At 28.0% G+C, this 16,356-nt stretch overlaps 1 protein-coding gene and 1 non-coding gene across 3 annotated transcripts; both read right to left on the bottom strand.

Annotated features, from left to right (window-relative positions):
• Window positions 1-853: 853 nt before the first annotated feature.
• LOC141535070 (uncharacterized) lies at window positions 854-15,686 on the bottom strand. Of its 2 annotated transcripts, none has more exons than XM_074254845.1 (4): window positions 15,615-15,686; window positions 7,499-7,727; window positions 2,799-3,139; window positions 854-1,382 (listed from the first exon to the last, which is right to left on the bottom strand). In XM_074254845.1, exons 3-4 carry the CDS (start codon window positions 3,115-3,117, stop codon window positions 937-939), a joined length of 765 nt encoding a protein of 254 aa, XP_074110946.1. In that variant the 5' UTR covers window positions 3,118-3,139; window positions 7,499-7,727; window positions 15,615-15,686; the 3' UTR covers window positions 854-936. The 2 variants fall into 2 exon arrangements, with proteins under 2 accessions (XP_074110946.1, XP_074110945.1); XM_074254844.1 differs by having other exon boundaries at window positions 15,570-15,681.
• LOC141535560 (U4 spliceosomal RNA) lies at window positions 13,558-13,698 on the bottom strand. The gene has a single exon (XR_012480613.1). It is a non-coding gene; the product is annotated as a U4 spliceosomal RNA (small nuclear RNA).
• Window positions 15,687-16,356: the final 670 nt, after the last annotated feature.

Below are 16,356 nucleotides of genomic sequence, written 5' to 3'. Positions count from 1 at the left end.
AAATCACCCATGCAAAAAAAATTCAGATTCAAAATGAATTTAAGATTAAAATTCATCTGTTGACACAAATATGAATTAGTTTTGAGATCAATTCAAATTTAAAATAGATTTGTAGATAGAAATTAGCACTCCTGTAAAACTTTCAATCCTACTCCAAAATTCAAATAAAGGCCTAAAAATATTTAGGATATTTGATACTTAAAATATTTTTCAGTCTTATATGTTTTCAAGTCTTAGATATTTAAAATATTCTTAAGTCTTTATTAAAAGTATCAAATTAAAATTGATCTCAAAACTAATTCTTATTTGTGTCAAAATATGAATTTCAATCTTAAAGTCATTTTGAATCAAAATTTTTTTTGCACGGGCATACATAAATAAATGTAATTAAAATAACATTTCGCACAACATCGTGATCAAAAAACGAATAGTCATATTATAATGACGAAATAAGTAAATGTATATATTTATAAATGGAAGATATTTTATTTTTAACAGTCATAATAAACATCAGTATTATTTCCACATTATAATATTACCAATCATTATTTGATCACGATATTGTCTAAAATATTCGCACAGGTCGGCTAGTCTTTTATTAATTTAGTAAAAGTAATTTAATGTTTATATTTATGCCAGTAAAAAAGTGCTACAATCATATAAATTAACTCGAATGATATAATTATCACTTTTACGTATATATATATATATATATATATATATATATATATATATATATATATATATATATATATATATATATATATATATATATATGTATACTGAAGATTAATTAAACACTATCTATGTAACATGTTTTACTCGCATAGCATATCATTATACATACAGAAACTGCACTTACGATAAACATATTAACGTAAAATTAATTATAATGTGTATCATAAACTCGTTTAAAGTAAATTACATGAAGTTGTATTAATCTATATTGGAATTATCTTTAGTAACAGGTTTTAGACTAATATCTCGAGACGTTAATTGAACACCGTTGCAATTGAGTGTAAAGTCCAAGGCAACGTTAAGACCGGCACAACAGTTAGTATCCCTGTAATATTGGTTCTGTTCTGTCGATTGTTGATCAACTAAAATATTTGATAGCTCATCGGAAGATGAAATTTTTTCAATTACACGATTTTCATCCTCATCATCATTATTATCTTCATCATCATGTTGTTCACGGCATCCGGGCTGACCAAGGTATTTCATCGCAATTCTTATTGTGTGAGTCACTTCCGGACTGGGACTGCGTGAAGATTTATTGACCTCCGTTTTCTCCTGGATGTTGATTTTTAAATTCTCTGTGATTTCCGCACATATGCATTCTTTAATAACGTCACTTGGCTTAGTACATCTTTTTGGCGGTCCTGTAAATCAACACATGTAATTCAGCATTAAAAAAAAATTTTGTGATTTATTATCGTGTATGCGTTCAGATTTTAACCTTGACATGGTTGAGTTGCAAATATTTAATGAGAAATAAAATATTGATCTCTGATAATAATTATTTGCAAATGAAATAATCGTAAATAAATCTCATTTGCGAATGAAGAAATAATATTTTGGAACATTTAATCACCGCCTCGATTATTAAACACCAAAATTATTCGGCAGACATATAAAAAAATCTACGTCGGATTGTATCAGAATCGACGGAAATTTAGAAAGCATGAAATTATATAAAAATCAACGATTTGATTTTTAATAAGAAATATTCTGTCCATATCTCAATCAGTCGAAAAACTCTAGAGAGTTTTAATATCGTGATTTTTGTGTACACGTAATTTAAAATATTTTAAAAAATCCAAAAGTTTATGCTTCTTAAAGCTTCAATTTTTTTTAAAAAATTAATTATATTATTGATATTTTAATTGAAACATAAAAAAAAACATTTATTACCCTGGATAACTGATATGAGAAAAATACAACATAAAGAAAAAAATAAAATATGCACATCTCAGGTACGCATATCTTTTTTTTTTTTGTTTTTTTAATTGTTCAAAGTCGCCTAAACTACTAAGGTCATGAGCGACTACGGTAGGGGATAAACTTTTGAGATTGGAACTCGTTTTATTTTTTGGGCTGAGCAGAATACACTTAAATATTGAAAATATTCAGTGGTGTATGCCGAACTCGAACCCGGTCCAATGCTTTGGTAAGCAAGGGCCAGATCCGATAGGCTACTGCGTGCCTGCATATCTTATAAATCGCCAAACAAACCGTATTTTATTTTTAATTTCTAATATTTCGCGAAAAAACTTTCTGATATAGCTTGATATGGCTTGATATAAAAATTGAAAATTTCAGGTCATCTATGTACGCACGGAAAAAAATTAATAACTGCTACAATAGGATGCCATTCCGTGGGGGCAAGAGAACAAAATTCTGTTACAACACAGGACTTATCTTGATATTGATGCCACGAGGGAGTATAAGATATATGAAACTGATAAAAAAATTTTAATTTTAAAAACAATTTTTTTGTAAGTACAAATTAAAAAAAAAAATTCTTGCGACATTATACTTTTAAAACATAATTGCGTCACCTTCTGAACAAACTTCTTTTATACGTACTTATAACTTTTCAGTGGTATCTTTTCCCGAGATACTCCCTTATGGCACGTGTAACATTGGCCGTATTTTTTCACTGGAAAATAAGCTATCAAGTCAGATAATTATTTGATGCCTAATAATTTTAAAGTTTGAAAATTTTTATGTTATTATACTAAAAATTTTTAAACACATATTGTGCATTAGATTGAGTATAACTAAATAATTCATACCTTCAGCGATAGTTTTTGTACTGGTCTGAAGGGAAGTAAGAGCTCTATTATATTTTTTTGTTTCGATAAATTGTTTCCTCGCACGTTCAATAGTTTTAGTAACATTTACACCAGCACTACGGGTAGCTTTTTTTCTCCTTTTCCCAAGCTTAGTCATATTTTCAATAAATTCATCCAATATTTCATCTTTTTCAAAATTGACATTAGACGACTCAGTAGCACGAAATCGAGCACTTGCTTGAGAATCTATTAGAGGAATTGGTGAGTCTGGAAGTTCAAGTGATGTGATTGTCAAGTAAGCAGGTTTTTCTTTTTTCATGCGATCCAACCAATATCTGTAACTGTTATCGAATAGTTATTTATAAAGTACTTTTTCCATAAAAACATCACATTCATTTTTCTTTTAATAAAAAAAAAAATAATAATTAGTGAGATAAATGGTCTATTAGTTTTTATTGTTTTCCAATAATTTCTTAGTTATTTCCGTTCTCTCATTCTTTTTCTTCTTTATGCTACCATTGCTGTTAATTGTGATGCGCATAACAGAGTAGGTAATCGAATTTTCAAGAATTCAACAGAGTATTAGCTTACATGAACTGAAAGTAGTATTAAAACAATTTTTTAACTCTTGATAATAACAGACTTCAAAACAATATACACAAAACAAAAACTTGCAGTTACAAGATGACGGTGTTCTGTAAGTCTTATGTTAATTCTGTTGCTACACTAAGAACAGTCTTGTTGTTCTAATAGGATTATTATTGATGTAAGTCTGTGACTATACTATTACTGTTGCAAATACGGACTTAAATAGAGAAAAATATTTAATTTTTCTTAAACAAAAAGGTCTGAGATTTTAAAAGTTTATTTGTTCGAGCCTCAATAATTTTTTAGTTTTCTGTCGGGGCTATGAAACTTACAGTAAATTTAAGCATACGTGAAAACTAATGGTTGACTAAAATCAGGGATGATATCTATTACTATTACTATTCCAGAATTATACTCATCATTTTCTGAAACATTATCTACTAACATAAAACATAACAATTATTATAATTACCGCTGACAATATTTACCATTACTAAATAGTAGGGTAATCCAAAAAAAAAAGAAAATTTTTCTTTTTTCCAAACTGCCTAAAAGTTTCTGTTGAGTGTAAAAAAATTACAGTGAAAAGATGAGTCGTTAATATTAATATCTTAATATTAATAATATTAATATTAAAATTGTTCTCATTGCATTTTTTTAAATCGCATAAGAATAACATATCATTGGAAAAATTTTTTTTCCTTCTTCTGATTTTTATACCGTTTAAACGACTGAATTAAAGGCTCATCTTTTCACAGTAATTTTTTTAACCCCAAAAGAAACTTTTAACCCTACTAACTACATAGAAAAAAAAATTTACTTGAATCAAGTAATTAATTTTTCATCTACTTGATTTGAGTAGAAAAATTCTTAAGCTAAGAAATTTTTTTTGGTTAAAGTAAATTTTACTTAGTTCAAGAATTTTTCGCCATGATTTAAGGCAATGAAACTTTTTAAAATTATTTTCTTGGTCCAAAAATCTTTCTCTTGATTCAAGTTAATTTTTTTTATAGATAATAATTTTTTTCACTATCAAGAAAATTCAAATTAAATAAAAAATTTTTTTGCTATGATATTTTGAAAATTATTTTTTTTGCCAGTATAAAGTAATACTATTTTAAATAAAATCTTCTTATCTGTATGAAAAAAATTCAAATGTTTATAAAATGAATTTATCTTTCAATATTAAACTTTTAAAACATTTTTTTGTTGATTTTCAAAAAAAAAAAAAAATTGTATGTGCCTATTCATTTAATTTAAAATTGACAGCATTAAATTGGTAAATAATTAGAAATTTTTAAAAGTAATCATGATATACTTACAAGCAATTAAAATATTTTCAATCCAATATGGCAATAAATATTATCTATTGATTAAAAGTTATCTTCATTTTTTTCACGATGATAACTATTACTATCTTGTATTATATTAATTAATATCTGATTATAATCAATTAAATCATGATGTTACTAATGAGTGATGATACTTCAACGTCAGTATTTAGTGAATCCCACATTTATTTAATAATAAGCATTAGATCATTGCCATAAATTTCTCGCTATGATATAACACTTTAAAAATTTTTGCAAAAATACACCTAAATTCACATTAAGATTTTCAAGCTCTTGGTATTAATTTTCGCACTTTTTCGAACTCACTGAACTTTAAAAGTGTTTCATACTTGTTGAGCTCAAAAATTTAATGATTATTGAAAGAATAGTTTTGTTTTGAAAATTTTTAATGTAAATTTTGAACACATTCGATCTCTACCCATGCACTTTATGGTGTTACACGAGTTTTTTTAAGAATTTTCTTCGAAAGAAATCTGAGAAATCATTTAAAAGTGATTTTTCTTGCAGATTATACCATAGAATACAAGGAATTATTTTATTAGGTGTTGAATCAGGATTACATTGAAAATAAACATCGATAACGACGTACAAATTGCAAGTAAAAATATTAAATGGATATTTGATACAAATATATAAGAAATAATAAGAGCTCCGTGTTTCTGAAGAAACAAGAGCGATCTTCGCGTGTTTTGAAATCGCAATAAAGTTGGTAACATTGCACGTTTACTGGATGGGGTCAGCTTTGAAATATAATACCGGTTGGGGTTGGAGAGGAGTAGGACAGATACGGTAAACCACCTCAAGAGGAGCTAAGAAACATATATTTATAAATATATATGTATATAAAAAAGGATAAGAAAAAAAAGTGTAGTGGGTTCAAAAGATTGAACGTTCAAGATAATAATCCGCAGTGCACGAGTTTACCGTATATACATAAGCTCGTATTTTTATTCTGGGCTTTAATAAACGCGATAATATTTGCCGCCTGAGTAGTTGATCAGCTCTCGGTCTTTATTAAGTCGTGCTATAACCATTTGTTCTGTCCATCGTTTAAGCTTTCGTACCTTTAATTGCTGGGTTGAGACGTGTACGATCATATGATGATATTTTTTCTTAAAACTACAATAAAACATTTTACTGAAAGAGAAATATATATATATATATATATATATATATATATATATATATATATATACTACGCATTATTATCGTTTAGATACATGGCTATACAATTAATGTGTAATAATGTCTACGGGTACAATAAAAAAAAATCACTTTTATCATGCTAGATTAATTTAATTTATTGTTTAAATTACCAAAATGATATTTTTCTATTTGTATATGATAATCGATAAATTTAAGCATAATCAATAATTCCACATAATATACGGAAAAAAATTTATACACAGAAAAAAAAATTTTCTTGAACCAAGAAAATTATAGGGAAGGCTGGAGTTATTTTAGAGCAAGAAGAAATTTTCTTGGCTTGAGAAAATTCACTCTTGACTCAAGATTTTTTTTCTTTCTGTGTAAGAAAAATTATAATTGTCACATCGTAATCCAGGACCAGACTTTGAATTTATCACTTTCATAATTTAAAAATGTAAAATTATCTAAGTGTAGAGATCTAATTAAAACTTGATTTTTGAATATTGGATCAAAATTAATAATTTCCCGATTTTCTGAAAATTATTAATTTTCACAACGGGAAGATGAAAAAAAAATTGAAAAACTTTTGCAGTTAAGAAAATATTGCACAAAAACAATTGTTCGGATTAAAAGATACTTAAAAAAATTTTTCAAATTCAACAAAATTGAATTTTAATACAACACTGTCTCAGTATAATCAGATAAGATTGAAATTTTAACCCGTCATATTTTATTACTAATAGCTTAGAGTTGATTGAATTATCATTTATTTATTTAAATAACGGGATTTAAAGTAAGCTTGATAATGTATATTTAAATCCTGACTCATCTTGGTCATTTGTTTTCAAGGCTGAGATTTGTTGTCAAGCTTTATAATTTGCTTCCAAGGATTAGCCCTAGACACGATGGCTTAAAGACATTATTCAAGGCTTGGACCATGCGAAGTTAAGTCTAGCCGTTGATAATAATCAAAATAATTTCACATAAACTTTGAATGCAGCTTACTCGAAAAATTAAATTTTATCGCTCCTAATAATCATCTCTTCTTTAAATAAAATATGTCTTCTGATGATAAAATAGTTGAATTACCATGACGTTTTTTATTAATATCGTTGATTAATAGCGATACTAAATCGTTCCAAGAAAATATATACACACAAACTATAAAAAATACTTTCTCCAATGCGTTAAATTTTATTTACTATTATGGATTATGGAGTAATAAAAAATCAAAATTTAAATGACTTGGTAATTATTAAAAGTGAGAATATACTTTACGAGCCTAAATGACAAACTTTCATTGGATTTAAATTAAAAAATATCGACTTATATATTATATCTTCAACTTTGTAATAATTAGTACCAAAAAATCTTAAATTGGATTTTACGGTGTATCCATATCGTTTGTGAGAAACGGCATTCGTTTGATCTAAAATTTTAACGTCATAAATTAATGATTTGCAATCCACATCGTGGGCGTTACTTGAATAATTGTATATTAGTGGTATTTTAGACGGTTATTCATTTATTTTTGCCTTATATTATATTAACTGGTGTTTGAGTTTATTATTTTTAATTTTAAAAATTTAATTTTTGTGTCAGACAGGTTACCTAGATGATCCTCGCCCAGGGCGGACTTGGCCACTGCGAGAATGACAGATATGACGAACTGGAGATGGTGACCTTGAGTCCGGGCGGTCTCTTTCTCGTAGACTTCTTGGATCTTCGAGAGTGAGGCGCCTGATGTAAAGCCCCGGCACCTCCTCCACCAGGAGATGTCTCCTTCTGTAGCCAGCCACAGTGTCTGGTTATACGATTCTTTGCTTTTATTCTTGTCGATCTGCAATACAATGCAAATACAGCTTTTCGCTTTAAAAATTAAAATCAAATCGATTTTACTGTAATTTTTTTAAGTGAATAAATTAATTTATAATTATTTAATATATCTTGAAGTAGAGTCTAGGGACTGTATATTTTGATCCGACTGACAGAATAAATCTCAAGCGTTGCTTAACACTCTATTTAGAATTTTTATTCCCTGGTTGGGTTTAGAGTAAAGGTGTGGGATAGATTAGTTTTCGCTTATATGCCTGTCAGCTACTTGCCGCGAGGGCTGATTCTCTTACACACTATTCGTGACCAAACTCTCACACCCACATATTCATATTTATATATATTTACCTGCACGTACATATGTTTCTTTACAAATACACATTCAGCTAACAGACGTCTGAGTATTATATGACGCTGGGTTATAAGACCCACCGCGGTGAGCCACGACACCAAGAAGGTGCTTTAACGTCTTGTCGCTGTGATAATTAGTATGCAATATAGAATATTAATTTATTGAATTGTTACACCTCACAAAAAACATTTAATTTAAGTGCAATAAAATTTTGTAATATATTTGTTTAAATAGAATATTTAAATTTGTATGATTCATTTTATTTATTTGTCGTATAAATTATCATTTTAATATTTAATCAGCATTTTTTAACAGTACTCATCTTCCGTGTGCTTCAATAAAATTTTTAAAAAAATATGGTGTCATTATAAAAATAAAGAATTTGTAAAATAATCAAAACTATAAATATAAAGTTCCTTTTACACGGAAAGAACATTATTCTCAGTGTAATCTCCGATTTGACCAAGTAATTTTTCTGTTTATACCGCGTAAGATTACACTGGATATAATCTGAAAAAATATCCCGTATAATTTGAATTATAATCAGTAGAATCTTGGATTATATGATTGTTTTCAAAAATTGTAATATTCAACTTTTTTGCTTTTCAATTTATAAATTTATCAATTTTTTTGAAACTGTAAAATTTGTGGAATTTGTGATAATCAATTTTTTTTTTAATTGTTTATTGTTTAATGTGTTTTTCAAAAAAAAAACTATATCAGTAAAATCAAAGAGAAATTTCGTTCAAAAAAATAAAAATTAAAAATGGGGTACTTGAAAATATTTACTAAAAATTTTTCAACCCCAAATTATTAGAAAAATTATGCTTAAATGCTCCTTAAATATTTTCTATCCATGAATTACATTGCATTTTTGAAAAATACATAAAAAAATGAACAATTTGACATTTTTTTTTCATCACAGATAACACTGAGTATAATATGGGTATAATAAAATAAATTTTTTTTAACTTTATTCGAAGTAAATAAAAAAAAATTTCATTTGTCGTTGAAAAACGAATTTTCATTTTTTTCGGATAATTAATTTGCGTGAAATAGAATAAGCTTGGGAAAAAAAAAAATTCTTATTAACATTTGAGGTGGAAGAACTCACTTTCTGCGTAATGACTGCATATACAAAAAATTTTTCAAAAATGTAAATTTTACATTGGAAAATTGCAAAGTTTGAAAAACTTTCATAAAACTAATCTTTTTTTAGATCAATAAAATGTGGCTTAGAAAAAAGGAAAAATTGAAAATGATCCCATAATTGTTAGGTAAATATGAAATTTTATAGGATAATATTTTGAATGACCAAAAAATAATCGCCAAATTTCCACGTTTTCCTAGTTTTTCCAACTGATCAATTATTTAAAACAAATTTTGGAAAAGAAGAATAACTAGTTCTCAATTATTTTTTTTTTTTTCAGCTTCTTGATAAAGGAAAGTTTGAAGAAAAAAATTAAAGCTTAGACTAGACCGGAAATTATTTAATAAGGCGCTGGTATAGGAAATGTTTTTCCACGATTTCCTTTACTTCATTAAAATAGAATTAAATTTTGGTTCAAATCAGGTACTAAATAGAATATTACATGCAATATGTCCGAAAAGCGACGAATTTGATACAAAATATTCATAGCGTTAGCTCGAGGTTGTGTTATACCACAAGAAAATTCGTGAGAATTCTAAATCTTGTTTACACTCTGCTACTAACTCAAACTTATTCGTCTATGCTGCAGCGAAGCCTATCAGTTCTTTAAATGAATAATTTATACCATAAATCGTCACCGTCGATATTGAACATGGACTATGCATTTTTGCATGAAAAAAATTATAAATATAAACACTATGTTAAATTTTACGGAGTCCTATGAGTAATATTAAATGAAGAATGATTTTGATTTCTCAATAACTACACAGAAAGAACAAGATGACACTGGATATCATCCCAGATTACACTAAGTAAAAAAATTTTCAGATAGTTGCTAGTATAATCCAGATTACATTGACTATAATCCAGATATCACCCAGTATAATCTGGGATGATATCCAGTGTCTATATAAAATAAAATAGTATAAAAGCATCAAAAATGACGATGCTCTGCACCATGTTATATCTATTGGTAGTTCTCAACATATGAAATAAATTTAAACGACTCCAGACCGATTCAATTTTTCCGATATTTTTTTATTTAAGTACAAAAAAAACTGGAATTTTAGTAAATATTTAATTTCAAGTTTAGTATTAAAAGTGAAGGAAAGGCTAAATTTTTCAAAACGTTTGGATAATTAAAAATACACGATTTTTAATGCTCAATTGATTGTAAAAAATAGAAAAAATAATTTTACTGTTATGTTATTATATAAAAAAAAAAAAGTTTATTGCTTTTCATTAACAATGGAAATGAGGATTTAAAATGACATTTATTTTTCTTGTAGCTTCATCTAACGCGAGACTTTAAAACAAATCAGATTTATTTTTTCGCGTAGGTGCGTCTGATGTGACTTAAGTATGTGTAAAAAATATATATAGATTATAGATATACAAAATTAGTAAATTTTTTAGTAATTATAATTAAACAGGACCAAATCTGATGCCCCTTTTATCGTTCTGCGTAGTCTTCGGCAAATCATGGCTTCTTTCTCAAATTTTTAGGTTTATGAGTTGCGGATGTTTTTTTTTTTTACTGCTTGACGGGAAATTTTTCTTTTACATTTTGATGTTTTTGTCGGTTCTTAATACATCAAATCAGTCTTTAAAAGTAACATAATTATTCCTCATCAAAGTCCTTATAGAAAGTGTAACAATAAAAACAGTAGCGTAAAAGAGGCAAACAGAATTTTTCGATGCTTCGCATTATGAGTCGTGCAATAATATAAGTTATCAGTTTATAACGCTTACAAAGTAAAAGAATATCGAGTTTTTAAAGTTTTAGTGTTAAAAATCAAGTCTTATGAAAAATTACAGTTTTTGTTTTATTTTACAAAAAGTGACGATCAGATTTCAATAAAAATAGTAATAATTTATGAAAAAAATGTCCAACAATGATCCCTGTCTCTCTTTCTCTGATGCGACTTTATTCAGGAAAATCAACTACGTAAATTAAATAAGGCTTTGTACAGAACATTTAATATGTAAGTACCACTTTTGGTAGAAGTGGTACTACCTTAAAACATACGATGAATCCATAAAGTTTAATCATTTTCTCTGTAAAATGTTAATATTATTTTTCTCTAATGAAACTTATAATCATGAATATAGTAAAATTTTTAAGAAAAATGAAGATTTAAATATTGATAAAAAAATAAATTAGAAACCAAATAAATCTGAAGTGCATTCCTGAATTGAATGAATAAAAGAACAATTCTTTCATTTTTGATTAGATGTTATTCGCAACCGAAATACTGGCGTCGTGAGGATATAGAAAGAGTGAAAGAGAAAAATAGCGGTGGCCGGTGATATAAAAGGTGAATAAGGGTAAGAGAACGAAAGATAGAACGAAAATATGAGAGCAGGAGAGACGAAATCTCTTCGCGGAATATGTTTACATTAACGGGGCGGTAAAAAAAGGTATGAGAAGACCGCAAACTGCTTAACGAGTTCTCGGACGATTTGGTTATTTCTGTTCTTGTTTTTATGCGTGACCGAATTGACGGAGGTAAATTTTGTACAGCAATAACGATAAAAAAATTCTACTCTCGATATGTTTAAGATATTCATGGACTAAATTTAAATTTATGGAAGTTTTACTAGATGAAATAGAAAGTGTAGTTAAAATCTAAATCATTAGCGCCACGATCTTGACATCCTTTTTTTTGACGAGAAAATTTTTTAAAATTTTTGTCTACTCATTTCCGTGTTCCAGCAATTCTATTTTCGTGGTTTGACTTGAGGGATGTACCAACCCTGCGGACAGTTATTAGATTTCTCACAAATTACTCGAGCGTGCGGCATTAACGAGACCCATCTGTCTGGATTACCAGCCACGAGAGACAACTCTCGTGAATTTTACAATTACCATTAGGTATCGTCGTTTCTTGTATATAATGTAGTCTTACGAATCTCTTTTTTTTATGCAATTACTGGCCAAATATTTTTACTTAAAATTACATAAGAGCACAAAAGTTGAAAAAATGAATGAATAAATATAATACAAAGCAATTTTATTTTATATTAAACAATTTTGATGATGTTAAAATATAAAGTAAGAGATTTACTGCACACAGAAAGAAAAATTTCTTGACTGGAGAACAACATTCTTGGCTCAAGAAAATTTTCGGGTACCTGAAGGAAGACCGAAGTTGTGTTGGCCGAAATAAAAATTTTTCTTGAAATTCTATTCTTGGTGAAAGTAATTTTTTCTTCATTCAAATTATCATAAATACTTGAGAAAATTTTCTCTTGAATATTTGATACCCATTTTAGATTATTTTAGCGCCCAATTATACATATTGAATGAAAAAAAATGATTTCATATTATTTGATCTTTCCATTTGATATGTTAACCAATAAAAATATTAATGAAAATTTACTCTCTAGATATGTAATTTTTTGGAGCAAGAAAGAAATTTTCTCAAGAGAAGGAAATTTACTTCTATCAAGAACTAAATTTTTTGGAGCAAGGACTAAATTTTCTCACAAGAAAATTTTCTTGACTTAAATAAATTTTCTTGGATCAAGATACGTATATCTCAAAGCAAGGGAATTAATTTGTTGGAATAAGTGAAATTTCTTGTGTCAAAAAAAAAATTTTTTTCTCGCTTAAGAAAATAATTAGGAAGAAAAATATTTTCTCAGCTCAAGTGAACCTTTTTTTCTGTGCAGGAATTTAAATTTTAATATGAAACAAAAACTTAAAATCCAACAAAATTTCATTCAAAAAATTATTCAGACTTCAGCACATGATTTTATACTAAAGAAAAGTTAAAAAAAATTGTCTTCGAGCAGCAAGATCTGTGACATTTCCATTCACCAGCTAATTGAATTAAAAACGTGTTGATGCTTTCGGGCTGACAAATCTCATTGAAATAATCGTTAAAAAAAATAAATACAATTATTGTTATTATTAAAAGCATGGAATCTGAAAAACAATAGTTTCACTAGAAAAAAATTACTCTTTAACTTTAAACTGTTCCTGACTCTTAACAATAAATGACTTGTGCATTTAATTAAATGAAAAACTAAAAGTCTTAACTGGATTTTCTTTTTCGGTTTACAATTCTATCATTGTATCTTATCTCTAAAAATTAGTCTTACAAAAGTTCACATTTACTTCAATTAGAAGACAGTTTAGACACGATCAACAAAATAAATTATTAACACTTGTGGGATGAAGTTTAGCGCAAAAAAAATATTGTCGATTTAAGCGTGGTGCTAATTAAAAAATGTTAAGCGATCAGAAGAAGAAGTGAATTTCTTTGAACGTTCTAAAAGTCGATAATAATTCTCCAACGAGATAATTAATTTTTTGATTACTTTATTAGTTTCCGTAGGAACTTTCAAAAATTGCCGTAGCCGATGGTATTTCACATCGTCTTGGCGGGGTATTGGTAAAAAGTTTTCAACTAACAATAATCGCACCTCAGTAGAACTTCATTGGTTACGATAGCGCCACTGCGCAAAGCTAACGATTCTTTCCACAAAATTTGCTTTTAACAACTCAGTTACAAGTATTCACAGTGGGAAATTTTATTATCCATGTCGCCACCTAGCAGAGCGCTGTCAACTATACTACTCACTCTTACCATCTCATTAAATGATAGTATTTCTAAACTAAAGTCAGAATTTGTTTTTGTAATTGCTGTAAATATATTAAAATAATTAATCTTTATAATCAAAAAAAAATTTCTTGAATTAGGACATTAATCCGTTGACGAAAATAACTTAATTTTCTTGAACAGAAAAGAAAAAGTTTCCTACATATTCAAGAAAAAAAGAAGAAAGAAAATATTTTTATCAATTCGACCAAACTTTTTCTGCCGTGTACTTTCTAATAATTAATATAAAAAAACAAAAATATATTGCTGAAATATTTCGAAAAATCGGTAGACTGAAATATTTCATGAAATTGGTAGACCTTGTATTACTCGCGCTGGAAGACGCATCGATCTCTCTGCGTGACTGACGACACGAAGGTGTAGAACAAAGCAATTTTTTAAGAATAACAAGATGAAAAAAAAAATAACATGTGTGTGAAAATCAATACAACAATCTCGGAAATAAAAGTGAAAGTAATTTTTGAGGTAAAATTTGCTTACAAATGTGCAAGGTGCAAAGTACAAATTCAGTGTATCATTATTTTTTATCTGTGCTTTTAATCTCAATAAACGTAACATTCGTGCAAGCCCTCAAAGCTTGTACATATGTGTCTATACATGGACAGGAAGCAAACGATAAGAAAAGTATGAATATTTCAGTGGATGGTTAATTTACAAAAAGTTTCTTATCTTGACAATAATCTATCAGAAATATATGTATATACATTTATGTACGGTCCAAAAATAGCTCCTTTGTACTAAAAATTGCCGAAGGATAAAAGAAACTAGAAAGGCGCTCAAGAGGAGAGTTTCGACCTCGAGTTTCGCCGAAAATTCGTAAATCAGAATTCGATCGTCGACTCGCCGTTGGCTAGAGCGAACCAGCCGATTCGTTACGTCCTCTTTGAGCTTAGTATCCACTGTACCTATAATTTGATTCGGTATTCCGCGAACCCCGGCATACGATAATTGGCCAAATTGCCAATCCTGCCAATCAATCGCTAAAGAATCAAGGACTCTTAAGTAATTATTTAACTTCCCGATCACAATAAATACAGTATTACTAATATTTATATCTTATGAAATATATATAGGATAAGTATTATATAAATGGGTCCATATAAAAATCGTTCACAAATTCTAATACTTGAACGCTTAATTTCTTTATTCTTTTGTTTCTCAATCTACGGATACACATCGGTCAGTCAAGACTACGATATCAGAATAAATTAATAGAACTGTTTCCGGGAAACATAAAAAAAAAAAAAAAAAAAAAAGAGAAGGTCTAAGAGCTGGTTAAGCACACGCAGCTGGGCCATCATTGATGTTTACGTTCACGTATCTCTTTAATAATTTTTTATCTCGCTTTTCTGCACTTTTTCAGTGTTCACGAAAACTCCCGTCTCTTTTGCTCTTTACAGAATAGTTTTATTTGTATTAACACTCTTAGTATACAGAGAGAAGTGCGGTAGTTCCTCTGAAAATTTGTTTACGCAACCGATTTATTTTTAAAGCCTCGATACTTGAAAAATATAAGGCCGTATTTAATTCAATTTTCCGTGTGATGAAAGAAAACAGATTTAATCGTGTCTTATTTATTCAATCTAAGCGGCCTGTGTCATAATTAAAATTACCATTTTTACTTGAAATTACAATATTCAAATTGACAAGTAATTATTTAATGTGTCAATTAAATAAATGTGTATACAAATATATGTCGAAGATAAATTATTTTCTTACAATAAAATGTAAATTGGTGAATTAATTATCAAATTTACTGATTACATTTCACTTTTGTAAATATTGGATAGTGGAATTTGAATTTTTGACAGAACAAACAATAAAGGGTTGCGGCACGAGTCACGTCGAAACACGGACTGGCGTGCGAGGCACCCTCTAGCTTTCACTACTAACCACCCTCGTGAACCCACCGCATTATCGAATCTGCTATACTAACTTCTGCATGCTGGCTCTATGACGCAAACTGAATATTGCACCTGAAAGCTCATAAATCATGAAGATAAATACTGAATAATTTTTCTCATATATGATATCTCTAAAAATAAAATACATATTATTGTACAGATGATTTTTTTCTGATTTTTCTTTCAATTTAAACTTTAACAAATCCTTCAATAAGTTTTTTTTTATTGTATTTATAAATAAACTAAAGATTCTTATCATTATCGCGAAAAACAAAATCTTACATGTTACTTTTCATAAAACATTACAAAAAAAAAATCATACTATGGAACAGTCATAATATAAAAGTTTCTTAAAAAAAAAAAAGGAATTTTTCAATATTAAAAAATTAAAATGATGAGTACATTTAAACAATAATTATACATCATCCATTTTACTTAAAGTTAACAATAAAATTCATTTTTACATGGATTTTTTAATCTTTCTTAATTTATAACTTTACGCCAAGAAAATTCGAAATTCTTGTATTCTTTTCTAGAGATTTAATAGAAGATAATTAAACCAAAATAAGGTATTTAAATATATAGATCATTCCACCAAATAA

Source organism: Cotesia typhae, unplaced genomic scaffold (genome assembly GCF_013202065.1).
Source record: "Cotesia typhae breed Kobodo isofemale line unplaced genomic scaffold, CoteBio_Ctyphae scaffold_13, whole genome shotgun sequence".
Taxonomy (NCBI): Eukaryota; Metazoa; Arthropoda; class Insecta; order Hymenoptera; family Braconidae; genus Cotesia; species Cotesia typhae.
This window is presented reverse-complemented; position numbering and strand designations above follow the sequence as displayed.